Source organism: Trachinotus anak, unplaced genomic scaffold (assembly GCF_046630095.1).
Source record: "Trachinotus anak isolate AG129_WGS33_773 ecotype Australia unplaced genomic scaffold, CSIRO_AGI_Tana_v1 ptg000007l, whole genome shotgun sequence".
NCBI lineage: Eukaryota > Metazoa > Chordata > Actinopteri > Carangiformes > Carangidae > Trachinotus > Trachinotus anak.
The window spans coordinates 9,935,471-9,962,297 of NW_027273858.1; the positions used below are offsets into that span (position 1 = coordinate 9,935,471).

Here is a 26,827-nt window from a genome sequence, read left to right on the forward strand (position 1 = left end):
ATAATAGTCTAGAGACAGATTTGTGGACAGATTTGAGGTTTGAAATTCTTTTATCAAATCTGAACTCTGATCATCCCCCACTGGCACTTTCACCATCACCTTCTACATCTTTCTCCTTTCACTCCCTGTAGGATTTTACATCTTGGCCAGATCACAGGAAAAGTCTTGAAGTGAATATTTGATAGAACTACCCTACACCACAGGAGTGAAGTAATTTTCCTTCAAATGTCCCTTTTAGATTGGATTTATTATCAGTCATTTACATCTAATATAGCCTGAGCTCTAACATCTAGTCATAAAATGCCATCAATTTAAACTCTGCAGTTTCAGTCGTACTTTTGGGACCACAGACAGGGAGTCAGACTGTATAAATCAAAACTGTTGACTGGCTGCAGTGACAAGCCCATCAGTGATGATCAAGTGAACAGCGTCCTGCAGAACAAAAGGCCATCGATGGTGAAGACATCTCAAATCAACAACATCTTTTACCGTACATCCCACAAATCAGATTTTATTAGGTGCATTTTGGGTGTATATCTGTAGAGACTGTCCACAGCGATACATTAACATGGCCAAAGTCTGTGCTGCCTCGAACATTATGATATATTGCCAAACAGAAAATGTACCAGATAAGAAAAGATATTTGATATAATCCACCCAGTGAAACATTTGCATTTTCTTGATAATTTATGAATATTCCCACAGTTTCTGGGACACAAAAATCTTCTAATGTGGTCCCAGATTAATGTTGCAACCACACACCCTACTGCCTGGCAAATAAGGTGATCTGAATAAGCTGAGGTAAAAAGCCAGAGTAGCTCTTTGCCTTGGTACAAGGATGTTGATAGTTTAAAGATCTTTGTGCCTGATAAATGTTGGTGCTTGCAAACACTTTGGGATGCTGCATATGTAAAGTAAGAGATAAAATCTTCATGGCTTTGTCTTTGTGATGGTGTGCAAACATAAAGTGTGCGTGCAGCTGCGATGTGTGAGAGAGTGGGGGAGGTGGGGTCTGGGTGGTTGCTGCAATGTCTTATCATCCATTTAAGTTGTGCACATTCCCATCAGCCTGTTTAGAAGTGCAAAGTATGGCACCATCTCAACAACAAACATGTTGAAATGCTGTGTCCATCCAAGCAATTAGATAACTATGAACTATGTGAGTCAAATGTCAACGACAAAGGCATGGCTCATTTGCCAAAAGGTCAGACTGTGTCTCATCAGCGTCACATTAAGGGCCAGGTTGAACACAATCCGTTTTAATTGTAGCTACTGCACCTCCCTGAGAGACATTACTTGATTATTTCATAAATAATTAATGTGTTGTGATTGCTGCCAAAATGCCTGCACCTTCCCATAGCTCAGTGTCACCTTTATTTACTTGGGAGGAGGTTAACTGTTAATTTAAAGTTCAGGTGGGAAACAGTTTGTTGTAATAAATGTGTCTACTCTAGTTTGAAAAGGCGAGAGGGAATCCTGCAAGTGCACAGTCACGTCCATCAGGACAGGCAGGCGCGTAATGCGCATACAGTCATAATCTCTGTGGATGCGACAACAGGAAACATAAGCGTGAATGTGAAAAGAGCAAACGCGTAGTTCAGTTTAATTCTCTGATAGACCTTCGTGCGCGCTGAAACAGCCGTGCGTAAAAATGAAACTGATTCATGTAAATCTATTAGAAAATGTTCATAATTTGCATTTCAGGAAAAAAAGACTGGAATAATCAGCATTATCACCAGGGTGTGGGGCATTTTCGTGTTCTCTAAAATCTTTGTGATATGATGAAGTGTACGTTTTTGCAAAACTAAAACTCACGCTGCTGTTGTGTCCGGACCAGTGCACCATCGCCTGATTGTGCGCCGAGTCTCCCGACAGAGCAAAGGTAGAAGTGTCCAGGTGAGGCTCACTTTGTCTCGGGTTAGACCCTCTGGCTTCCTCCCCGCTGCGCCGGTACTCGGCTCTGGAGTTGGAAGCACCTTGGACGGTCTCCAAAAACCTCTCTCTTGACTGCGCTTCTCCACTTATACTCCTATCCACATTTCCGCTGTATGTTGGACCCACACTCCTTTTTGCCTTCTTTTTTGAAGACATATTCGCTGTAGGTCGCCTTTGGTTGTCCTCGGAAATGTTACCATACTTTTTATCAGGTATGTCAAGACGACTGCGATAGTTTGGTGCCGTTTCGATGCCAATCGACGTTTCATTTCTAAGTCCGCTCTGTGTTTCAATCCCCACTTGCTTGCCATTTTTCGATTTCAAAGCACCGACTCCTTCCGTTTCAAAAGCGTTTAAAACTTTTGTGCAATTGTCGTCTTGGACCGAGGCTTTGCCCTCCACTGATTTTAGGGTTACAGGTGCATCCAGCTGCATAACCTCCACACGATAAAATCTGTCGTTTGCTCTGGGAGAACTTATTTCCGCTTGAGCCAGAAACTTGGAGTGAAAGGGGCAGAGCAACACGAAAGCCAAAAGAGAAAAACTCCAAAATGACCACAGTCCCATTGTGTTCTTCCAAGCTGATAGTCTATCGGTGCGGGGGAAAAGATGTGGCAGAGCTATTCAACTTCTAAAATATTCAAGGCACCATCTTTACGCGCAAGAAGCCATTCAACAGACCCGCTCACGTCCAGGAATTTGTCAAAGTGAGCGACCGGTTGGGGAGGCGCTGCGCATCAGGCGAACGCGCCGACGGAGAGTGACTGCAGGAACCGATAGAGCTCATTGTTCATGAGGCTGTTCAGAAAAAAAAAACGGCTTTAAAATATTGAAATCACCCGAAGTCATTTTGAAATGATTCCACGGTCTCATTACCTCCCGGGACGTCGGAGTTCTGATTCTGTAACGTCTTGGGCTTTTTATGTAAACCTATAAAAGTTATCCAAAACAGCTCTTGATTGAGCTGCGCTGTTGACAGTAAAAGTAATTTGTGCTCTGCTGAACAGTGTCGTGTTTTACACCGTGGTAACATTTTTCTTTCTTTTTTTTTTTTTGCCTCTGAAACCACAGAAAAGAAAGAAAAAAAAAACATCACTTGCTTGTATCAATCAACACCTGCCAACCGTGCGGGAGTTTTTGAGGAAATTCAGATGGACTTTCTGATCAGGAAGAGCTAGTTATTTCGTTTTGATGTGCAGAACTGCAGGGTTTTCCACCTGTATTTCTAGTGACATTATCAGGCTTTTCTTTTTTTTTTTTTTTTTTTTAATTAGGCCACTAATACAGTACGCCTCAGGCCTTCTACTGCACAACAGCCTGGGAAGCAAGAGCAGCTTTGAAGTCATACTATGATCCATTTGCTGTCATCTTGAGGACTTGTGGTGTCACACTGCAACAACCACAACCCCCCCCCCCCCCTTCTTGGCACTTTCACATTTCGTAGTATTCCTTCATGTTTACAGTGCATGTTTTTGAAATATTGAGCTTTCCACAAATCAATAGGCTATTTGAGAGGTATTAGCTTCAATTAGCGGAGCCAAAAGAATCCTGAATGGCAATACCTATTTCCTGCTGACAGAGCTCTGTCAGTTGCTGCGGAAATTGTCTGCCAATCTTGTTTTGAAAAAAGCCTCATTGTTTGATTTGGGAAAACCTATTATGATGCCTGGTGATACGGAGCTAAAACAGCCATTAGATTTGTTTATATCCCAAGGGAGAGCCATAAAGAGAAGGATTTCCATCTCTTTGAGGACAACAAGCATGTATTTGCATCACAAGAACAGGACAAAGAATGTAACCAGATATGTTCTTGTAATGTGAGAGAAGATGTTGAGATCAAGTGAGAGCAATTACTTCTGCCTGTCAAGGTTAAACCAATCCAGGACCTGAAGATTCTCAGCGCAAACCTCCACACTTGCATGAGCATGTCAAGTAGTCCTGACCGTTAGTTATGAGAAAAGCTGTAAAAGCGAAGAGGTCACCATCACTGTGCTGCAAACTGACCTGTCTTCCTCTTCATTTGATAGTGAACGCAGTATCTGAAAACAGGTCAAACCACACGAACTCTCTGCCTCAAAATCGTACATCTGTTGAGCTGTGAGACACAGCATAGTTTGGGAATAAGAAAATTCACTGTCCTTGAAAGCTGCGCAGCAAGAACCAAGCGCAAAAACAATCCACTCAAAGGACTAACACTGACACCAGTTCATTGCACCCTCTGATCTCGCACACGTCCTCAGACAGCACGGTGAAAACAGCCATCAGAAGGCTAGCCACCAGGGCCATCCTCCTCAGAGGCCTCACTTCTTGGTCACCGTTTTTTGGCACGGCTGTACAAACAAATTGAGATTCATGCAAGTGAGGGCTCCGGGCAGCAGGTGCAACTGTTGCGACTCCACCTCACACCAGACAGCTCACTCTCTCTACAGGCCATTCCCGCCAGAACGCCTCTGCAATGAGGGGGTAATTGGACTGATCACACTCTGTTTACCCATTAGGCTGCTAAAATGAAGTGGGTTGTTCCCAAACACGCTGTGACAGGCCGGGGAGGGAGGAGGAGCCTCTTCCATCAATGACACATCTTTTAATCTGCACTAACCTTGGGCCGAGAGCGCGTTGGGTGGATTGCAACGTGTTTGTGTCTTTGTGCACAAGCATGTGTGTATGTATGTGTGTGTGTGTTTGTTACAGAGAGAGCTTTTGTGTATATATTTGAAGAAATATCTGAGGCAAGAGTTTTAATGTGTCTGTGAGTGAGTGACTCTGTCCTACATCCTGCATGTGCTCAAACCATGACAAGGAATATTGCATATCTTCCTGGGCGGAGGACATCTCAGATTCTGCATAAATCAGAGCCACAGTGAAAGAGAATAAGAGACACAGAGATATGAGAGGACGAGAGTAAAAACTGTGTACATCGGTGTAGCTCATTCAATTTTATGTGCTCTCCTCCCCAGTGTAGATCATTAGCAAGATTATCAGATGTAATCATCTCATTCTGGTGGCGCATAACTCAGACGGTCCCCTGCAAACGGCACCATCCTCTCTCCTGTTTCTACTGAAGACAGGGAGCAAGCTCTAAAGCTTTCAGGACAAAATCCCATTTGTGCATCCGCTGTCTGCATCCCAAGCTTGTTAGTTCCAACACTTCAGTGATCCCGGCGGAGCGGACGCACAGGCAGTAGCAGGAACCATAATGGCCATCACCCAGACAGCTCACACTCGCATGCAGGAGATGAACAGCAAGGTGCACTCCCCACTCGGCTATACCCATGCCATTAAAAAGAGAAACTTTCTTTTATTGCAAATGGCAAAACACTTATTTTGCACCCCTTTCATCGTCTAGATGAAAGGAAAGCGTTTTAAAATCACAGTGGGAGGGGCACTTTAGGACAGTTTGCCACTGCAATAAACTGGCCCTGTCACTGAAAATACAACTCTTCACATTGGTGAGTCACTGTATTACTATTATCTCTGAGGTCTTTGTTCTCAAGCCTTTGCCTGCGCATGATGAACACAGGGATGAGCCTGTCAAGACATCAGTACAATTTACTTGATCTCCCACAGCTGTAGCTCATATTTCACGCATACACACATACAGTAACATATCAGTTTGGAGAATTTCCTCAGATGTGCTGTGTCAATTATAGATTTTGTTCCTTCATCCATATTCGTTAACATAATGTTGTCATAGTTTGGCCATTACATCTGTCTGTTATAACACTGTACTCACCAAAGTGACTTGCTTTCATCTGGGAACACGGAGATATTGCTACAACAAAGTGAGATGGGACAAAAAACAAAAAAACAAAACAACAAAAAAAAAAACCAAAAAGAAAACACAAGCAGTCAGATGATCAGACAGGCTGTAAGCCTGCAATTTAGGTCCATTATCTAAACCGTTTTCTGTAGGTAAAACAAAAAATGCAATAATCCATCGTTGCAATCCCGTCTCCTGGAATTTACATTTATATACAATGAATTAGGCAACAGCAAATAGGTTTTATAAGAAATGTGATGCCAACTGAATTACATTTTCTATCAACATAATGAGAAAATGATGTAAATGAACGTGTCTGCAAAGTCTTGAGCTTATCAGTGAAATGTTTACTGGCAAGGTATTTCATTTGATTTTCCTACAGTACAATCTATTGGAATATAATATCCACTATTAGCATTAAGCATGATAATGGTGGTTTTTTATGTTTAAGCGCTCAGCACTGGGTTAAGGTTAGGCAAAGTGCATGGACTTGGTTGAATACTCAAAACGGAAAAGCACAAGACGGGACGTGTTTACTGTATTTAACCAAGTCCTCAATCTTTTCCTAACCAAGGTGCTCTTGTTGTCTAGACCTAACCAGACACAGGACTCAGTGCTGTGTTTTGTATGGCTGCCATTCACCCTGAACAAACTCCCTATGACTTGTATGTTGTACATAACTGTAGCTTATCCTACTCAATTGCCAGTGTACGAAGCCCATGCAGCCATTACATTCCTCTCAAAGAGTAACTGGTGAAAGAAATTATTAATAGGCCTATATGTTCAGTTCCTAGACGACAGGTTAGGTCTTGGGTAATAATTTTACACTTTCCCGTTGTAGCTGTTTCCTTTTCCGAATAACCACGGTTTGTTGAAAACCTTATCATCTGACTTCTGACTTCTTTACAGCGAAGTCATTTCTCTCCCAGCTTTCAGCAGTTAATGTTAATGCGTACAATGGTAATATCACCTGACTACAAAAGGAGCGGAACCATCCTTTAATAAGGGGTGGTGCTGCGCTTCAGCAGAGAGCCCTGTCATTTCTGCTTTACAGGGTTAGCATTTTCTCTCTATACAGTACTGAGATTGCAAGTTCTTTCACTGCTACTCCCACATGCAAGTCCGGTGAAATTCTTTCTTGAAGTTGACATACCTAGCTAGGAATGTGTGTGAACGTCTGTCTCTATCAACTGTGCGATGGAATGACAACCTTCACAGATTCCTGTCTTGTGCCAAACAAATACTGGGAAAGGCAACAAACCTTGATTAGGGTCAAGATGAGAGGGAAAACGAAAGAATTAACTCGCTCTTCTGTTAAACTGCGTCTAACAGAGTATGTGTTTGTGAACATACAGTATGTAGCTCTAAACAATGTTTTTGATCCTTTTTTGCTTGAATATGTCACTGCACTCTGGCCCAGCTATTATGACCAAAAGATATAATAAAATAAGTACGAAGCTGGTCTGTACATTTCTAATGAACATGTTTGTTGCCACTGGAGAGAGAACACCATCTGTTATCATGCAGAAACTCATTGGCCCACTTTGAAAACACCAGATCTGTCTTTTAAAGGGAAATGCCAGCAGTTTTATGCAGAAAGCCAGTTCGACTTGTCCGAATTTTTGTCCAGTTGCTATGCCACTAACAGCACATTATTTTTCAATGTCTGGCAGACAAAGGAGGAGAGATGCAGTTCAGGACTGTAAAGCCATACTTACGCATAATAAACGCCTTCACAGAAAGTGACGCCGCATTTGTGCATAACTGCATTACAGTATGTTGAGGACTAAGATCAAGGAGGATTCAGTGAAGAGAAACAAAGTCCCGGTGCTCATATGGAACTAGTTCCTACAGTGTAAGAATGATTCAAGAAAAATTGGTATTTTGGTACAGATTTTTTGTGTTAAAGTTAAGGAAAATAGACCCTGAGTCTACAAAGTCACCTCTGTTTTCACTGGACCAGCATCACTAAGACGTTATCATATGGATATTGTTTTCTGATTTCTATCTTTAGCACTTCTTCATGATCACAAATACTACTTAGGATGTCAGACCATACTGTGGATGTAATATATGCATGCATAGATTTAAAAACTGAGTGGTATTCTTTTTTAAGTTAGTTCCAGTAGGGTTGGATGGCAAACAACAACAGGAATAAGATTAGATTAGAAAAGTGATAAAATAAAAAAAAATTAAAAACAGCATGACTCCGACTTCCATCCAAATCCCTTCTCTCCTTGTTAGTATTAGTATGATGTTGGGGCAGATTTATAGCAGTATAACATGGCAAATTAAAAGGAACCAGTACGTGTTTGGAATGAGAACTGATTTTTTTTTTTTAAATCCTCCCTATCTTCCCTGCTCCAACATCATAAACAAGTAATGGTTGTATCAGTTTACTGTCGTGTTATATTTTATGCTGACAAGAGAGAAGCCAGAGGAAAGAAACATCTTCCCCATTATGGATTTTGTCCCACATTTACACATCGGCTGTGTAACTTGGACTTTCAGTGTCTTCCTTTAGGCTTTCCTCACAGACTGAAAGGAAAGTCGATACTGCTTAAAACCCTCGGCAACTTTTCTGAGATTTTTTTAAATGAGTACTTTAGAACTCGGCCAAAGGTGGTGTGTTCCCTGCTCCCTTACTTTTTTGAGTCTATTGGCAGGCAATTGCTTACCACCAACACCATTTTTCCTCCCACCACACATGCCCACACACACAAACACACACACACACACACACACACACACACACACACACACATACATACATATGCTCACACTTTTCCTTTTTGTCTCCCTCTCTTTCTTGGTCTCTCTCTCTCTCTGTCTTCCTTTCAAGTACATTCCCACCCCCCACTACCCCACCCCACCCTCTCTCTGTCTATGTGTTTCCACTTGCCTTTCCTCACTTCTTTCCCATCTCACCCCTTTTGAAGTCTGAGACAGCTCAAAATCCAACGTGGTTCTTTTTTTGGACAGCCAAAGGGAAATGGCTCCGAAAGAGGGGCTCAAGTTCGATTACAGCTGTTAATCAAAAATCTACACTGCCCAGCGTGGCGTGATGTGAGAAATGATGTTGGTTTCAATCTGTCAAAGCCATTATATGTTACATGTACAGACCTATATGAAGATATATAGTACATCTACACAAACTTACTCACTGGGAAGAATTAGAAAAATGAAAACTTGCTTGGACTAAACAAACACATATCCATGACAATATGCAAGACAGGACAAATGAAATTGAAAGCAGAACAAATACACCACCAAATACCCATGTTCAAGCCACTGTATCACCACTGACTCGGTGCAACTCATTGACTGCACAAATATAATACTGTTCTGCAAACCCTGGATTATGTTCTGTGGCAGTGTTACTGAACATTTTCTTGTGATAATAGCATCTCTCAAATCATTCTGGTGAGAGCATACATTCCCGTCTGCCACATTAATTGTTGTTTGCTTGTTTTTGTTGTCACACTGTCACTGGGAGGTAGCAAAGAACAAAATAAAGAGATTCTGTTATAGTGGTTTAAAGGATCATTTTGGTTATTCCAAATTTATTATAATTATATATTTTAATCAGCTACAGTTATTACAAATTACTCATTGATAAAGCAATGACATGACTTTCCTAGGGCATCACAGCCTGCAAGAAGGTTTACTGTGCACTCTACTACAGTACTGCTGTTTTATCACATACCATTTTCCATAATTGTAACTTTTAGCCATCGTGCCTATTGCTCAGACAGTTAGCCACCATGGGGACTCCCAAGAGCAACCACCAAGAACAAAGTGAATTATCTTATTCAGCACAAATTTGAAGAAAATTTTGATATAGAATGTCTCAGTGCCCAACGTGAGACATAAACAGAACCACTGTCAAATATAATCGCAGATTTAACACGTAGAGAAAAACTGCTAGCTTGTTAAAGTAAATGACTTTTTGTTTCCCATGTGTCATATTCAGAGGGGATGGTACCTGGTCAAGAACAGTCTCTCAGGATCTCATGCATCTTTCTGAGAAGATTACTGGACATGAAATCAGCAGGCGGTACCTCAACAAGCAAACATAGCTACCCTACTCTACTCTACTGCAATGAATGATAATAAATCCGTTCCAGCTACCACCTTTACTTTGTGCATCTGCATCATTATCACATCTGGAATGGTCCCTCTACCTTTCATAATCATGCAGTGGAGCAGACTGATGGCAATGAATTGCATACCACGAGCGTCTTAATAGTCACTGTTGCAATTTTATTCTTTTTTTTTTTTTTTTTTTTTTTTTACTTTTCAATTGAAATACCAAGCTGTCACATTTACAGGCTCCACTGTAAATCTCCTAATAAAACCGTGCATATAAAGAGAGTGAGAAGAATGTATTAAACTTTCTCAGTTCTCACAGCAGTTCCCACAAAAAATGCGTACTGTACCTAGAAGACCAGATTGGAACCAAGCAGAGCATATGGCTAACTAAAAATTCAGGCCAAAATATGGAGACAAATGAAATGGAGGAAGGATCAGAGTGCCTGGAGAGCCACAATAGACATGTTGCAGATGGATATGCAACTGTACAGACAGTAGCACTCTGAATCACTTCTAAAAACACAGTATTATACTGCATGGAAACAGGTTAGCACTAACATGCTGCAAAAATATATATTGCACTGCCTGTTTGATTGCAAAGCATAATGGAATATGGAATATTTAAAGTCCAAACAGCATTGTCAGCATTATTTACTGTTACATAGCCAAAATCCTTGCCTATCTACACTTTTGTACTCGGGCTGTTTACAGCATTTGGACTAGGCTCCTGAGTTCCAGTTCAGTGAAATCTTCAGGATACAAGGACATTTTGGACAATAGTGTGCAGCCAACATTTACGCATCACTTTTGGGAAGCCCCTTTCCTTTTTTAGCATGACAATGCCATTGTGCACAAAGTGAGGTCCATAAAGGGAAGTGTTTAAATAAGTTTGGTGTGGAAGAACTTGACTTCCTTGCACAGATCCCTGACCTCAACCCTGTCCAAGACCTTTTGGATGAACTGGATTGTCAGCTGGGAGCCAGACCTTATCACCCAGCACCATCGCTCAAACTTACTCATGCTGCTGAGGATGAATTGGAACAAATCCCAAGCTCTCAGTACACTATGAGCATATGCATTTTTTATTACAAATTTTTAACAGTGAAATTAAAGATGCAAGTCCAAAAAACTTCTCGGTGTTCATCATGTCCAACCAGCACAATCCTAGATTCTTATTTAATACCACTGACTGATTAGTCAACCCTGCTTCTCCTGGTGTCCTTATTTCCTCGAATGTAGACTGTGAAAGGCTTTCATTGTTTTTCATAGATAAGATAGAGGATACTGGGTCAAAGATTCATCCCCACACTTCTGTGCCTGACTTAGCTTCTCCTCAATGGGATACTGTTTTCAAGGAAATCACCATCCACACACTATTACACATATGTCACCACCATCAAACACTGGACATAATATCTATTCAATTCTTATTTGAGGTTCTAGGTGCTATAGCCCCATACCCGCTCTTATCTCCTGGCTGTGTCCCTGATTATTTTGTTCAGTGTCCAGCCACTTCTCAAAAAAACCTGGTCTTGACCCCTCTGTTAATAACAACTGTTTCTTTCAAAAAATACTTTAAAATCAACCACTGGACATCTTGATACATAACAAACACATTTTAATCAGGTTTCCAACAGCAACACAGCACAGAGACTGCCCTTGTAAGAATTGTCAATGATATCTTGATAAAGGCTGATGTAGATGAATGCTCTGTACTGTTTCTGCTTGAACTAAGTGTCATTAGCATTATTATTGAAAGGCTGAGAACTTGAATTTGTATCTCTGGGACTCCCCTTCAGTGGTTCTCCTCAAACTCTTCTGAAAGACCACTCATCTGTTGATTGTTTCACCTCTTCTCAAGCATTGTCTATGGATGAGGTGCTGCAGGGCTCCATTCTAGGACCAATTTTATTTTCTCTTTATTTATTCCCTTTGTGCTGAATCATTAAACAGCACATTTCATTTTATTGTTGCGCTGATGATAATCAGCTGTTTTTGTCCTGAAAAACATTGGCTCTGCCAAGTTATCTTCCCTGTGGTTAAGGACTGGATGGCAATAAACTTTTTCTTTAACTGAAATCCTTATTATAGGCACCGAGCTTATCCATGGCCAAGTTCTGCCTGGTGGTACCCAATGTTAATAACTCAAGTTATTCTAGAGCAGAACCTCACTCTTGAGTCCTGTGTTAAAAGGCTAGAAATATATACAAATATATAATTAGATCCTTCATTTCTTTCAAAAATAGTCGAATGATCACAGTGATTCATGCTATTATTACAACTCATCTGGATTACTGTAATGCAGTTTTCTTATGCCTTGGCCTAAACATGATTGCACGGCTTCAAAATGCAGCTTCCACACTGTTAACCATATCAAGAAAGCATGATCATATCTCCCCTATTTTAGTTTTCCTTCACTGGCTGCCTGTCCATTTTATAGCACATAGCATGGCACCATGCTACCTGTCTGAGCTTCTAATTCATTACTCACCCGCCCATAGCTTGAGATCTTCAGATAAGGCCCTGTTAGGAATACCCCGGTCAAAGCTGAAGACCAAGACTGACAGGGCTTTTCCTGTTTATTGACTCCAACCCTCTGGAATAGCTTGCTAGCTGAAAACTCAGTGTTCTTGCTCAAAACATACTTTTACTGAAAGTGTTTTTACCATTACCTTTGACTGCTCTATGTGTTATTTTAATTGTTGACTGTGTTGTTTTGTTTTTGGTTGTCTTCCTGCTTTCTTTTTTATTGTGAAGCACTAATGGTTTATTTGAAAAGATTTGAAAAGTGCTATATCCTGTAAATAAAGAGGAGTTTAGGCTGTTCTAACAGTGTGCTGTTCAGAGGTCTGCTTAGTTTTGGGCATGCAGTGTAAACTTGAGGTAGGGTAACTTTGTCTCCTAGAAATTCTAAGCACAGGACTTTAACACACTCAACACACAACTGTTCTGCTTCAATATGTTATCGATCTTAGGACATACCAGATAAATTCAAATTATACAGACTTATTTACTTGTCCCATTTACCAGAGCTGTTTACAAATTACACCTGAAACTCATGTAGTGTATCATGACACTTTCCAGTTAACTGCTGTTATTTACCATTCAAGGACATATTCCAACTATTATACTTTTCTCTTTACAATTTGATGGAGACCGCCTGAATGCACCATTAGTTTTGTCTCTGTGGGGTTAGACCATCTCTTTTGGACAGGAGCTGCAGGTTCAGTCTAGCCTTCAGGTCCTTCCAAGGACAGCTTTGTGAGCTGCGTCCTTCAACGAAAGGCAAGTCCTTGAATTGTGAAGCAACAATAGAAAGTGTTCTTATTGTACAGCTAAAGTTAATATAAAACAGAAGAAAAATATACTTTGAACAATGTTTTAAACAATTGGAATTAACCTCATTGAAAGGCTCCAAACCATGGATTAAAGAGATAAATGAAGAGATGAAAATGTGAGACCACTTCCATAGTCCAGGTTAAGGTGCCCTCACTATACAGTATACATCCTATTAGTTTCCATCCAAGGTTTAATCATTTATTTTGTTTGACAAATTTCCAGCATAATGACTTCAGTAATCTATCTGACTTAATTTCATTTACCTCATTCATTTAAAACTGACAAGTAACTCTAATGGACGAAATAAATCAAAGTGCATATAACTTATACTCGAAACGTTAGTACATTTTATATATTTAATGAATGTCTACATGACCAATCCAAATTCATCTCTGTTGCTCTGTAGCTCATAGCACAAAATAAATTTGAATACATTTTTTAACTTTAATGATTTTATTTTTGCCTTATAGGAGCCTGAACATTCACACACCAACACAACCTTAAGTGAATTCTTTGCGGGATGTGCATCCGTTTGCTAACGTATTTGCCACATGTGCTGCCCCCATGTGGAGAAAAATAATGTCGGTTCAAGGACTTCAGAATCATCAATAACAAAATCAAGTGTTTACAGATATGACCAATGTTAAAAAGGCTTTTTCAGCACCAGGAAATATCAATAACATATTTAGTTGCAGGATTTTCTGTGTTTGGATCATGTTTTATGGCTTTAAATAATTATCATTTTACATCCTCATTATGTACTGTACACAGCCAAAAACACTCTTAGCAGCATATTTGCCTAAAGCATCTGAGACAAATTTATTGGAGACCTATTTGAATGCACATCTTTAATACGCTTATGTGGATTTTAAAACCTCTCTCAAACACTGAGATAAAAAAAAATATGAATAAATGAAGGATCACATTTAATTTGGTATTTTACCAAAGTGCCAACATTGTCATTACAAGCTACTGGAGCAAAACAAATTGGTAGAGCAGAGCTTTTCAGGCTGAAGGTACAAACATGGTAAAAGAGTCTGGTGGGCATTCATAATTTCCAAAGTTTAAACTGCCTCCTGTAGGGCCAGGGGCTGAGTCTTATCAGGGATGACACGACTTTTACTCTCTGAATCCCCGACTGCTCACTGTTGTTAACTCTAATGCTTTACTTTTTTTTTTTACTCCATGCTGAGAGGGAAACGCACCAGTTAAGCTGCACAATGGTTGCAGAGCAAGGATACTGGCAAGGAGGGTATATGTTCATACCCATTACACAGTCACTCCTCATCACAGCAGATCTGATGGAGTCGCTGTGATGGAAGTGAACGATGTGAGAGGGCAACGTGCGGCTGCAGAGCTTCACGCTGTGCTCTCCCTCCCTGGTAGGATAGAGGCTTAAAGCTTTCCACTGTGACTAAATTAAAGGATCTTCCCCCTGTGTCCCGACTCCTCTGTGCTCCTCTCCCTCTCTGTTGGGTGGCTTTCCCCACAATGAGATGGAAATGTGACACAGTTAGGTGGGACTCCTGCCTGGGCCTGTACAGAGGAGTGGAGGTGTGTGTGACATATTTCCAGCGACTCCTAGCTGCTCCCAGAACAGCTGCTGAGGACTGTTATGACAGCTTTCCACTGAGAGCACAGGAATCCATCTTCTCTCCACGACACTTCTATTCCAGTTCAGTCACTCTCATTTTTCCTTTTTCCACAGTTTTTTCGATGCTGTCATTCAAGCAAGCCTAGATTGGGTTTTGGGGGGCAGGAAAAATGGTGGAAAGCATTACTTTTTTGAATAACACTTGGCAGGTGTAATTACTCAGTTCTGTGAAAGCTTCATACAAGGTAACAGGAAACAGAGCTCCTGAATGCTTGCACTACTTACCGACAGATATTAGGAAGACACCCTTTGATCTTGCATTGTCTCTAACCATCCTTTCATGTGACTTTCTGACAGCTTTATGAAGTCAGAGTTAATGCCTTTGGACAAATCTGGGATCAGATGGAGACAAGAGAGGCAATACAAAACTCTTGTGTTTCCTTGTCTCTTTAGTTCATGCCATTGTACAGTATCTAATTTGATACACTGGGTAAAAACATGAATTTTGTACTTTCCATGAACTCAACAGAAAGGTAGAGGTGTTTGCAGTTCAGCTCCAATGGTTCACTTTCACTGAATAATCTCAAAACGGGCACCTGTTTATCCTGGCTTTGCTGTGGAGTACCAGCAGGAGACCAAGAGGAGACATGCTTTCCGACCAGTGGCTTATGCACAAAGCTCTGCTGCAAGAAACAAAATGTAAAAATAAATATTTAAATCCTCCTCCAAGAAAAAAAGCCCAGAAAACAATTGAATAGGATTTTGTCTGTTTACTGTGACTCATTCAGAGGGTGCAAGGCAAACTGTTATTTCTTTTAGTAATCTCTGTGAAACAGATGACATTCATGTTCCACTGATATCAACTAGCTGTGGGTTAGAGGCTGAAATATTCATTGGATGTTTTATATGAGGGCAGATGAGTGAAGAAGTGGAGAGCTAAACAGTCAAGCACAGGGCAGTTATTCAGGCAGGCTTGCAGCAAGAGAGTGGAAAGAGTGGGGATTTGTTTTCAATCAACGAAAGAAACTTGACTGCGACAGCTGATGTGGCAACAAACGGTACACACACAAAAATGATGATAATGTGCAGTGGTGACGAATTAGTGAGGAGAATAGTGGAACTAAATACACAGGGCTCCAACATGTGGAGGACCCTCAAGAAGCCTGCAATTAAAAGTTTGTTTTTATCTGCAATTTTGATTATTTTTTTCTTGTAAGCCGAGTTTTATGGTTTATTATTAGCATGCAATGTGGCTAGCAACAGAATATAGCAAACTTTTCTCAGAAACTAACTTTTTTCAATTAAACTGCCACAGCAAATGTGTTTTGTAGGAAACATAATCACTAGCTGGATAATGTTCAGAGGCACACTTATTAAAGGCAGCAGATTCACAAGGAGGTGGTTGGGGTGGATGGCAAGCGTACAAACTGCAGAACTGTTAGACTGGAGTTTGCATCCAGAATCCCCTCTATAGTTAGGTTTAGGCCACAAAAGGGAAAGAATACAAAGATTATGGATCTTTATCTGTACCAGACCACAAACTTTCCCTAACCTTAAAGGAGCCATGTGTAAGTTCTGCTGTTGCTGCATAGCCAATGTTAGCATTAACAGCTGTTTACTTACCAGTCTAGAAGAAACTCCGCGAATTCAGCATCAAACTTGATTCCTTTACTCACCAAGAGCTGTCTCCAGTGGTGGAAAGCAACGGCAATAATAACTCTTGTCTCTATCACATCTTTTCTTCAACTGAAGTTAGCATGGTAACCAGCTAGCCCCAGAGTGTCTCGTTAATGGCGACTCACTGTAGCCTCCAATCTGCCCTGAAGACATAGCGCTGCTCAGAGGGTGTATTATAACCTCTTGTCTTGTAAACGCAATGATGGCCAAAGCTGTTGTCGAGCAACAATCAGGAAACCATTTTCGACATCACAGAAAACTTATAAGTAGCCCTTTGCGAGTGGCTAAACATGACCATAAAGAAGTCAGTGAACTTTTAGTCCAACATATCCTCATTATGTTAATAGAAAGCACAATCTGTATCATCATAATTGTATATAAACTATCTAGAGGACAGGCTTGCTAATAAATGAGGCAGCATTGTCTTTAGTTTCTGAACCTTTTTTGTACCAACTTTTTTTAATGTAAATAAGATTGTGTTTTTAAGTTTCTAAAAGTTTTATTATACTGAACTAGTCTATCCTTGGAAACTCTTTCACCATAATTCTGCAACTAGAACATGGCAGTGAAGTCCTATCCGGTTGTGTTTTATTACGAAATGCAGTCATACAGAAAACCTTTCCAGAGTTAGATGGCTTTTCACCTTGGTCTTATGCTCAGGGTAAAATGAAAACCTAAAAAGGCTGTCAAACTTCACAGTTAAAAGTTCTACACAGTAATTACAATATGTTGAACGAAGGCTGAAATATTTTGAGAGTTCACATTGTGGAGACTTTCTTAACTACATTATAAACCCCTTTATTATTGATTGCATTGATACCCACTACAGATGCATGTGTTTACTTTTTGATTGTGTTTTCACAGGTGTAACTATCACCCCACATATGTATGGGGCTCCGATTCATTTACTATCTAATCTATAAATCACAGTTAAATACAGATGGCAGGAGCTCGGACTGTTAACTGTAACACAATGTATTCTTCCTGGTGTGTGTCTTCTTCTGAAACAAATATAGTACCATGTCTATGATAATGATTCCAGTGTGGAAAAGTTGGTGCTATGTGCTGGATTGTGTTTTGTTGCTGCTGGATAAAGAAAGATAAAGGTTACACTGGAGAGCAATTCATGCTTTCCAGAGAACCGAATTAAAATGTGGATTTGGGTGACCTTGCAGTCAGGTGAGCATGAGGCAATGCTTAGGAAGCTGATTCTAAAAACTGCCCTTGCAGGGGCAGATCAAACTCTGCCTAAAGCCTTTCTAAGCTCCAAACTCTCAAATCACCACTTCTCACCCAGCAGACCATAGTGCGTGGCCTCTCTGGCTCTTCTTGGCTTATGTGTATGTATTTCTGCCACTTTGTTCTGAGCCTTTATGACTCACACCATTAGCAAGCTACCTCTCTCTCTCTCTCTCTCTCTCTCTCTCTTTCTCTCTCTCTCTCGCTGTCTCTCTCTTTCCCTCTCTCTCTGTTTCCTGCACACGCCAGCAGGATTTAGATACCCTATGTATTATGGATGGGAAAAATAAACAGAATGCACCAGCCATTTATATGACACACTTGTGAGATCACAGGACAGGAGCGATTAGAGTGGTCAAGCTTCAGCGGGGGGGGGGGGGGGGATGAAAAACTGAGATAGAGCAGGTCTTATAAATCTGTGTCATTTTTTGTGACGCTTTCCTCTCCATGTCATATTGTAACCAATTACATTAAGGCACCACTCCCACTCTTGCTGGGAGTCTATTAAAGTGGGCCATAATCTAATTGAGGACTTATGTATGTGTTGTTGTGATAATTATTCCTCTCATTGAGGGTGATAGCACCTTCATCAAGCTCAGCCTGACTCCGGAGGACCTCCCTATGCACAAGTAAATTAACATAGCTGCATATGCAACATTGTCATGAACTGCAGAATTATGCTTAGAATAATTGAGAATGAGAATAATCACTCCCAAGGTCAGGAAGGGGCATTTTGTATTAAATAGCCCCTAACTTTGTGGCTCAGGCAGTAAAATCTACAGAACATTTAGCCTAATGTACATGTTAGCCTAGACTTTGAATCACTGTAGGTCAGGTCTGAGAATAATATGTAACACAGTGGTATGTTATGAAGGTCATTGGTAGAATCGTTAGAATAGTTACTACTGTAAACAGAAATACAGAAATAATTCTAATTAGTATTACAGATATTGCTGGCGTTTTTAAAACCAGGTTGAGAGAAAAACTACCATATAAATAATTCTTGTCTTCTCCACTCTTGAGTTTGGCACTCTGGATTTGAATATGTGTAATATTTCCAATCAGCTTCTCATTATGCTATGTGGTCTAACAAGAACACACAAATTTCTTTTTTACAATGGGTTTGGTTATTTTACATGCCAGACATCTGTATTTTTGTTGGGATTCTGTTGGAAAAAGGTGTTGTCATGTCTTTGTTTGCACCAATCAGGATTTAGCAATGTTTAAAACAAAAATGTGATGACAATGATATGGTTGTCACAGTCGATCAACTCTGATCAAACCACATCTACACAGTTCTGAAGAAGCAGATTAGCACACAAGTTTTTGTGTGCTGAAATGTAGCTATTGCTATATAGTCATTGTTAACATTAACAGCTGTTTACTTACCAGTCTTGCCAAGAGCTTCAGCCATCGTTGCATTTACAATACAAGATGTTCTAATACCCCTTCCAGAGACTGTCTTCAGGGTTAACTGGACACTACAGTGACTCGGTATCGGAAAGTGACGAGACAGGCCGACCGGACTGGGGATAGCTGGTTAGCATGCTAACTTCAGTAGAAAAAAAAGAAGTGATACAAGCAAAACAAGAGGACTGCCTTCAACCACTGGAGACACCTCTTGGCGAGTAAAGGGAAGATGTTTAATGCTAAATGTTTGTTCTAAACAGCTCTTAATGCTAACATTGGCTATAAGGGACTAGCAAAACTTTACAAATAGCTCTGTTAAACAGTTGCTAAATAATAGCTAAGTTTGAATGCTGCTTATTTATCCATTAAGATTTAAGGTTATAGAGACACACTTCAGAGGCATCAGAGGCCTTTAAGAAAAGATATAGGATATTGGTCTAAATGTTGTTATCCTACATAAAGACCCCCGTCATTACTGAAAGTTGAAAAAATTGATCCAAACAGAAGATAATCTATTGTTCCCAAATAAAATTTATACCAGCAGAATCACACTTTTTGACCTACTAGGGCTGAGTAGGAGAGTTTGGCAGGGCAGCCTGCTGCTGCCGGGAGTAATCTATTACACTGTGGAGGCCAGTGAATATAATGAGAATTCAAAATCTCTGAGTTGCAAGAGTTTATTTGTAGCCTGAAAACTATTATAAGTTTCACCCTGCAACAGAAAAAGTTGTGTGAATATTTTCTAGAAACAATTTGTACTGACACACCCCAAGCAAAAACTGCTGAAAAGTCCATGAATTACACTGCACAGCTCTATGGAAAGTACACAAAACCACCTTTCATATCAGACTCAAAACTTCATAATATCAAAGGGCACTCGCTGATGATAAGATATCCAGGAAATTCGAAAGCCTGCCGAGAAAATTACACATATCCCAACAGCAATATCTTGGCCAAAATGAAAGTGATAAGTGTGTAACCTAGGTGGAAATAAAGCTATGAATATATCAGTGTGTTAGGGTGCAATTTTTCTGATTGTCCAAATGGATCCAAAGTACATGTTTTTGACATTACTGATATACTGTAGATACAAAAGGGCACATATGACCTCTTTTTAAGAAATATTGCTACAGTGTGATGGATCAGACAAGCTTGAGACAAAACAGCAATCAGTAAGACACCACTGGTACTGGCAACCCTGTCCTCTCTGAATGTTTGCTGTTCTTCTGTATCTCAGCAGACACTTCATCTGGTATCACAGGCTGTGTTGTCCCTTTACTGTTTTGCAGAGAAGGAAATTCAACTGAGGCGGCATCCTAGAGTATCAGATAAGAGGCACACACTGTTTAAAATTACAAAACATCCAAGAGTTGTGGGTTCTTTCATCCAGGATTTAACCAGACCAGGTACTGAACCACCGTTACATACAGAGAATTTCACACTTTCCTTTTACAACAGTGGTGCTTTCTTCCAAATCCATCTCATATCAACTCAAGTAAGGGGATAAAGGAAGTAGAACAGAACAAATGGTATATTTTCTGCTGTTGTTCATCCTCTCATGCCCACCAAAGAAAAGGAGGATAAGGATCACGGTCCACAATGCTGCGCAAAACTGTTCTCATTGGCCCACACGCTAAGCCCATTTTTACAAGCACCAACTGCAGTGTTTCCTGTCAGCTGCATGACAAATAACACTCAGGGGTCCTCAAATGCACCAACTTTCCGAAGTTGGATAAAGATGAATTCAACTTCTCATTTATGCATAATTCATTATCATTATTCTTTCTATCCTGTCAGTCGGCAATGTGTTTGAGTTCAAGGGCAAAGATGAAATGATTGTACAAAGGGGTTGGATAACTCACAATGGTAAAATGGCATTATATCTCTTCCTTAATGTTTAATCAACGCTGTCACTGAGCCCACACAAGGCTCAGTCAGACTACTCAATTTCAATGACTCCACTGCGTATGTGTGTGTGTGTGTGTGTGTGTGTGTGTGTGTGTGTGTGTGTGTGTGTGTGTGTGGCCTAGAAACTTTCTCTGTGCATTTCTGGTGCAGAATGAGAGCTGAAAATCACCAATTAAAATGTCAATGCTAAAACCAGCAGTCAGGACAATAGACAGACTTTCATCACACTGATGCAGTGTGTTCCACATACATATTTCATAATTGCTTTACCAGTTAAATTAATGAATTCTCTCCTTTCATCCAAAGAAGCTGTTTCCAAACCTGGTCATCCCATTTGTAAGCCCGGCCCATTTCAGGAAAAAGTGGACCAGTGAAAATTTTAATTATTACAAATGGCTGAAAACACCATATGCTTTTTTTAACGAACTGCTGGCTACTGTCAGGGACTATGTGCAATAAAGGCTAACAAAATCTTACAGAATAGGGCCATGTTTTTTTTGTTTGTTTGTTTGTTTTTGACAAAAAACATTTTGTTGACAATCATATATTTTCATCCATAGCACAAACTCAGTGGCAAATGATGCTTTAACTTTTATGGTATTTTACCACACAAGTGTCCAGGTCTTAAGCACCAGTAAAAATCTTCCTTTTCAAAAATCTGAAAAAAAACAAAAATGCATGTTCTCTGTCAGGTGCTTTGACTTTACTTTTGCATATATCCCTGCTATCTGTCACTGATGCAATGAAGTAAAATAAAGATCATAACACAAAGCTCCCTGACCTCCTGATTAAAGTTACAACAACTTCCTGACCTTTTGGTAATGTCAGAAATATCAAGAGTTTATTATAGAAATGTTCTATCTAGGCAGTCAAATTCAATACAATGTGCTTGTTGTTTTCTTCATAATGTGAACATATTTTTAGTGTAAAGTCTTTGCATTGCCTTCAAGTTGACTGCATTGATTTTTACCACAAAATTCAGTGCAAATGCTAGTTGAAATACATGCATTGGAGTCATGAGTGTGCAGCTTTCTACTTTTTTTAAGTCTGCCTGCGTGTCAGCACATCGCTGGAATAGTAGCAATTTCCATCAGCTCTTTAAAGCACAATCTTTAGTCACACTGGAGCAATTTATTGGACCAAGATAATTCATCTGTAGACTTAATACAATTCACCATCTATTGGTCCAAACACAAAATCATAACAAACAGATGAACTCTGCTCTGAAATTAAAGAAAGGAAAAGAAAGAAATGAAAAGAAATGAATACTGAACAGCCTTAACCAACAAAACCTTCTTTATTCTTTTTCCTTTGTCAGTGTGAGGCTCTTTTTCGTTGCATTGCTGCAGATGAGAAGAGAAGATGAGAAATATGATATCATGTTGTTGTATGGTGATGCTAGTTTGCTGTGCAATAGGCTACTGTCCTGACAATTATGCCATCCTAGAAACTCACACTATGTCCAAAATAAAGGCTGTGGTTTTGGTAAAATGATGAAATGTCAGTGATGTCAGCTGCTCATGAAAGACAGAAACTTCACAGCCACAACAAAGACTCTGCAGCATCCCCTCCATACTGAGAGACAGTCTACCATACTCTGACACCACATAAAGAACGCTGAGCCTCTGTAATACAAACTACACCACCGTAAAGCAGTCTGTACAACAATTAATACATGGAATTTAAACATTTGGAGACACTGAAATTCATCTACCTGCATAATAAGTTATTTTAGAAAAAAGTGAGTCTGTGAAGTTAAGAATAAAATGTCTTTGTATTATTCTCTTTACTTCAACTTGATAAAGCAGAGGCTGCTCGGAGTTTGTTACATTTAGTTAGATGTTTGATGTGTATAATAATATCTCTTAAGCAAATAGGTACTTTTGTAAAAGCAGCAATTTGGCCACTTTAGGTTCATGACAAACGAGATTTCTAGCTGTCATTTAAACTGGTTATTAGGGAAAAGTGTATGAAGAATTCCTTTCAGCTCTTTGTTTTGTTTTTGTCTTTTTTTTTTTTTCTGGCCGGTTACTTTACTAGTTGAACTCTCGTTGCTCTCCTCAACTGTGTTTCCAGCAGAGGCGTGGAGCTGTTTTCAGCAGAAGCTCTGATAGACCCACTGTGCAATACCAGCCCAGCACTGAACAGCTGACAGACAATGTTTGTCACTAGCTGGTGAACATAGTGGAGCATTTAGCAGCTAAAGAGCCAGATATTTCCCTCAGGAGTTGCTGCAGAGCAACAAAACAACTAAACTGAAAGCAGAGTAAATATTGGACTTACAGCCATCAGGTCACCTGAACCGTGACTCACCATGAATGAGTGTAAATGTTGCCCCACGAGTGCCGGGTGTGTTAATACACATTTGATGTATAGCAACTCATTGATTAGTAATGAGAAAGAATCAGAACACAACACACGTTGACGGTGTTTGTAGGATATTGCAGGCACAAGTGTATGCTCATAGTGATGTTACACCAAAATTACCTGATCTGCACAAACACAACTTCACCTCTCAGTAAGTGGGTTGGTTCAAAGCTATGAAACTACCAAACAAATCCCAGCCTAAAAAAAGTATGCCAATTCTATCAGACTTGCATAAATTACAAATTTCTTCTTTCATTATTTTTATCCTTTATCAATTTTTTTTTCTTTTGAAGTTCCAAGTTACTGCTGTGGTACGCGCTATCACAAATGACTGGATACATTTTAAGGTCTGAGTTGAAAAACAAAATCTTTTCTTTCCTCAATGTAAATGACAGATGTGTTAGTTCTTTACAATTATTGTAGAGAAATGGTCTGTTTTAGCAAAATTATGAAATGTTTTAAAAATGGTGCTTTACAGTTTATTGATTCCTGTCTAATTGTCAAACTCACACTGGAAAGTGTATTAAACAATTAATATACTGAGTCAAATAAATGTCATAAAACTGTTGGTGTAGCTTCAATTACTGTCCTTATGTTCGATGTTGAAGTTGGTCATATCCTTCACGTGATTTTGTAATCATGAACGCTTAAGTATACATCTCTAGTGAATAAAGCCTGTGCAGGCCTGAAGCTTATCTGGATGCACAGTGTCCCTCTGTTGCAGATGTTTAAGATTTCCAAATGGGAAGTCATCATGTTTGACAAGAAATCACTATAATTTCCCTTTCAGAGCAGTCCCTTGAATGCAAAACAAACATTCAAGGCATCACAATATACAAGCCATTATGGGAGGAGAAGATTATGTTCTCTTGACAAGTCTTATTTAGATGTGTGCGCGAGAACACATTAGGCTCTTTATTTACTATCTCTCAAGACCTTTGAAACACTTTGCAGCCCAGAGTGGCTGCTGCATCTATGCCATGCTGATGCATGTTTTAAAATTCTACGCTGGAAATGGGTCCAATCTTCATTTCAAATTACATGATTGCCAATTTGATGATACACGTGTAAACATTATCTTTGTTGTTTTAAGTGCATGTGACCATTAATTCCACATCATATCCCCTTAAAATAAAAGTCACTGATTATAAGATGTTGGATTTATGGGATTAATCGTGCAAGCAGCTCTCCCATGTTATTCAGAAGGGAGGGAGGAGGGGGAGATGGGATAGGTTTGTACCAGGCAGATCTCATATTGCTTCTGTTTAATGTCATGTAAAGTACATCTATCTGGATGGAAGCAAATAATCTACTACCACAAGAAGCGCCTCTGGCAGCAGACCACTCTCCTGGTAACAGATAGCGCTGGGGTGTTCAATCAGCAGTCAGGAGTGCGACGAGTGAAATCCTCTCCTGTGGTGGCTAATAGCGTAAGTCCTTCCACCACCAACATGGGACGGAGTCAGGGGCAAAGGTGATTCCGCCTCCCGTGTTATCAGAACCAAGGCGACAGATCTTCAGCAGATCCATGCGCAGAATACAAAAATAGCCTGGATTTAATGACTGTGGCACACTTCCAAAAATGTGTCCCCCTCTGTGCTTATGAACTGTGAAAGTTAGCTGACTGGGGAAGATGTGCTCTCTCCTGGACCCCCAGTCAATTTGTGTCTCAAGTCAGGGCCTTTACAGATCAAGCTGTTTGATCCGGCTCTGTTGGCTCTGCCGTCTGCTCCTGTGCTTTGCTGTCGAGTCCATGAGCAGCTCTGGCCTATTGACCGAGGCAGCTATGTTGCCTGCCACAGAATCTCCATTCAGTTCAGCAGAGAGTTTGAAAAAGGAAAAAATAAAAGCCTCAGCTCAGGAAATAAGAACATGTCAACATTGATTCATGTCAAAAGACAATTGTATCCTTGTCCCTGATGAGCGTGTGTGAGACAGAGGGTGTGTGTTTCTGTCTGTGTGTGTGGTCTGTCTGTGTCTCTTGTTTAAACTGTCCTTTACCTTGATATTTAACCATTGGTTTTATACCGCAAAGGTCAAGCACTGCACTGTATCACCTGAGCTCAAGCTCACTTTGAATTTTCTAGGCATGAACTTTAAGCCAAACGATCTCATGATAAAATTAAAAAAAATTGACCTCGGATTAAAAGATTTTATAAGCATGAAGCAGCAGCTACAAGTAACTATTTTCAATTATAATGCTTTTAGAGACAGTTTTAAGGCACTTTGAGTCATTTTATACTACTTTCTACTTCCACTCCACCACACCTCAGAGAGAAATTGACTTTTTACTTAATTTATTTGGTAGACACACACTCAGTTGCCAGTTTATTGGGTACACCTAGCTAAACCTAATGCAGTCTAAAACAAGTCCTGCAAAAAATCTTCCTGAAGGTTATAATGACACAATGAAATTTTGCTGAAATATATTATGTTATATACAGTGGTGTTATTAGCTCACCCTTGCTGATGATAGAGACATTTGTCAGTCAAATTAAACATTATTATTATTGTTGTTGTGATTATAAAATAAAATGATTATAGCTGCTTTAAACTTTAATAAATTCATGGAACATTTAAATTTTTTACTTTACTGTAGCTGCCTCAGACTACCAAAAAGTAAAAATGCCTAAAATACCCTCCACCATTTTTCTCTCCCTTCTGCTCTGATAATTCTTATACTGTCCCTTAGAGGAGCAGATTAAATTTAGAAACTAAGGAAATTGAATTTCTGACAATCATTCTTTCCCAAATTAGGGAACATATTGATGCACGTAACAGCAAGCCAACGAAGTGTTGACAGCAGGTTGAAAATTTGACAAAGGCCTTTATTAGAAGGAATAATAACATATTTCAGCCTAATGTGTTTGGATCAATAGGAATGACACTATTCAAACATTCAAATAAACACATCTTAATACAAGGAATCTGAAGTAATCTGAGATGAGATCAATGACTTCATCTGTTCAAAAAGAACAAAAAAAAAAAAAAACGCCTAAAGTAGCACAAGAACAAATTCTACAGAAACCTTCAATGAGGCTCAGATTAGACACAGACTTAGACTGATGATAATAGGTTATGCCAATCACGATCTATAATGGTGAAAGAAACAGTTATACTATTATTAAAGTAGTTGTCATTATAGTGTAATTATGGCAATTACATGTCATCTGCCTTAGATTTTTTTCATTTAGCACTATGCTGAGCCAGTGTTGTTTTTAGATTGCTAATTGCTTTTGTAACAATATAGTGTTCCAGTTGGATCGAGATGATGCTCTCAGTCGAGACGACAAGTGGTGATAAACACAAATAATCGTCTTTCAAACATGCCCACCATAAGAACCACATGAACGGAGCTTCAGAGGGTAGAAACGATTTTTTTGAAGCTGCAAAAAGAGAGAAAGAAATGAGAGAAGGTGAGGAAGGAGGGCAGAGAGCGAGAGAGCGAGAGAGATAGAGTTTGTTTTTGTGTGTACTGTGCATCACAGGAGGCCTTGGCATACATC

At 39.8% G+C, this 26,827-nt stretch overlaps 1 protein-coding gene and 1 long non-coding RNA gene across 4 annotated transcripts in view; both read right to left on the minus strand.

Moving 5' to 3' along the window:
- The window catches only part of sorcs3b (sortilin related VPS10 domain containing receptor 3b), a 41,590-nt gene extending 38,408 nt beyond the window's left edge, over window positions 1-3,182 (minus strand). The window contains exon 1 of one of the 2 annotated variants that reach the window (XM_071480389.1): window positions 1,816-3,181. In XM_071480389.1, the coding sequence (XP_071336490.1) occupies window positions 1,816-2,502 (687 nt within the window). In that variant the 5' untranslated portion in view covers window positions 2,503-3,181. Of the gene's footprint in view, window positions 1-1,815 lie in introns of both variants that reach the window. The other variant, XM_071480388.1, reaches the window with a different exon arrangement.
- Window positions 3,183-13,522: 10,340 nt separating this feature from the next.
- LOC139622436 (uncharacterized) lies at window positions 13,523-19,322 on the minus strand. Of its 2 annotated transcripts, none has more exons than XR_011691258.1 (4): window positions 19,026-19,322; window positions 15,317-15,403; window positions 15,006-15,112; window positions 13,523-14,862 (listed from the first exon to the last, which is right to left on the minus strand). It is a non-coding gene; the product is annotated as an uncharacterized lncRNA (long non-coding RNA). The 2 variants fall into 2 exon arrangements; XR_011691257.1 differs by lacking the exon at window positions 19,026-19,322 and adding an exon at window positions 16,397-16,577.
- Between the last annotated feature and the right edge of the window lie 7,505 nt (window positions 19,323-26,827).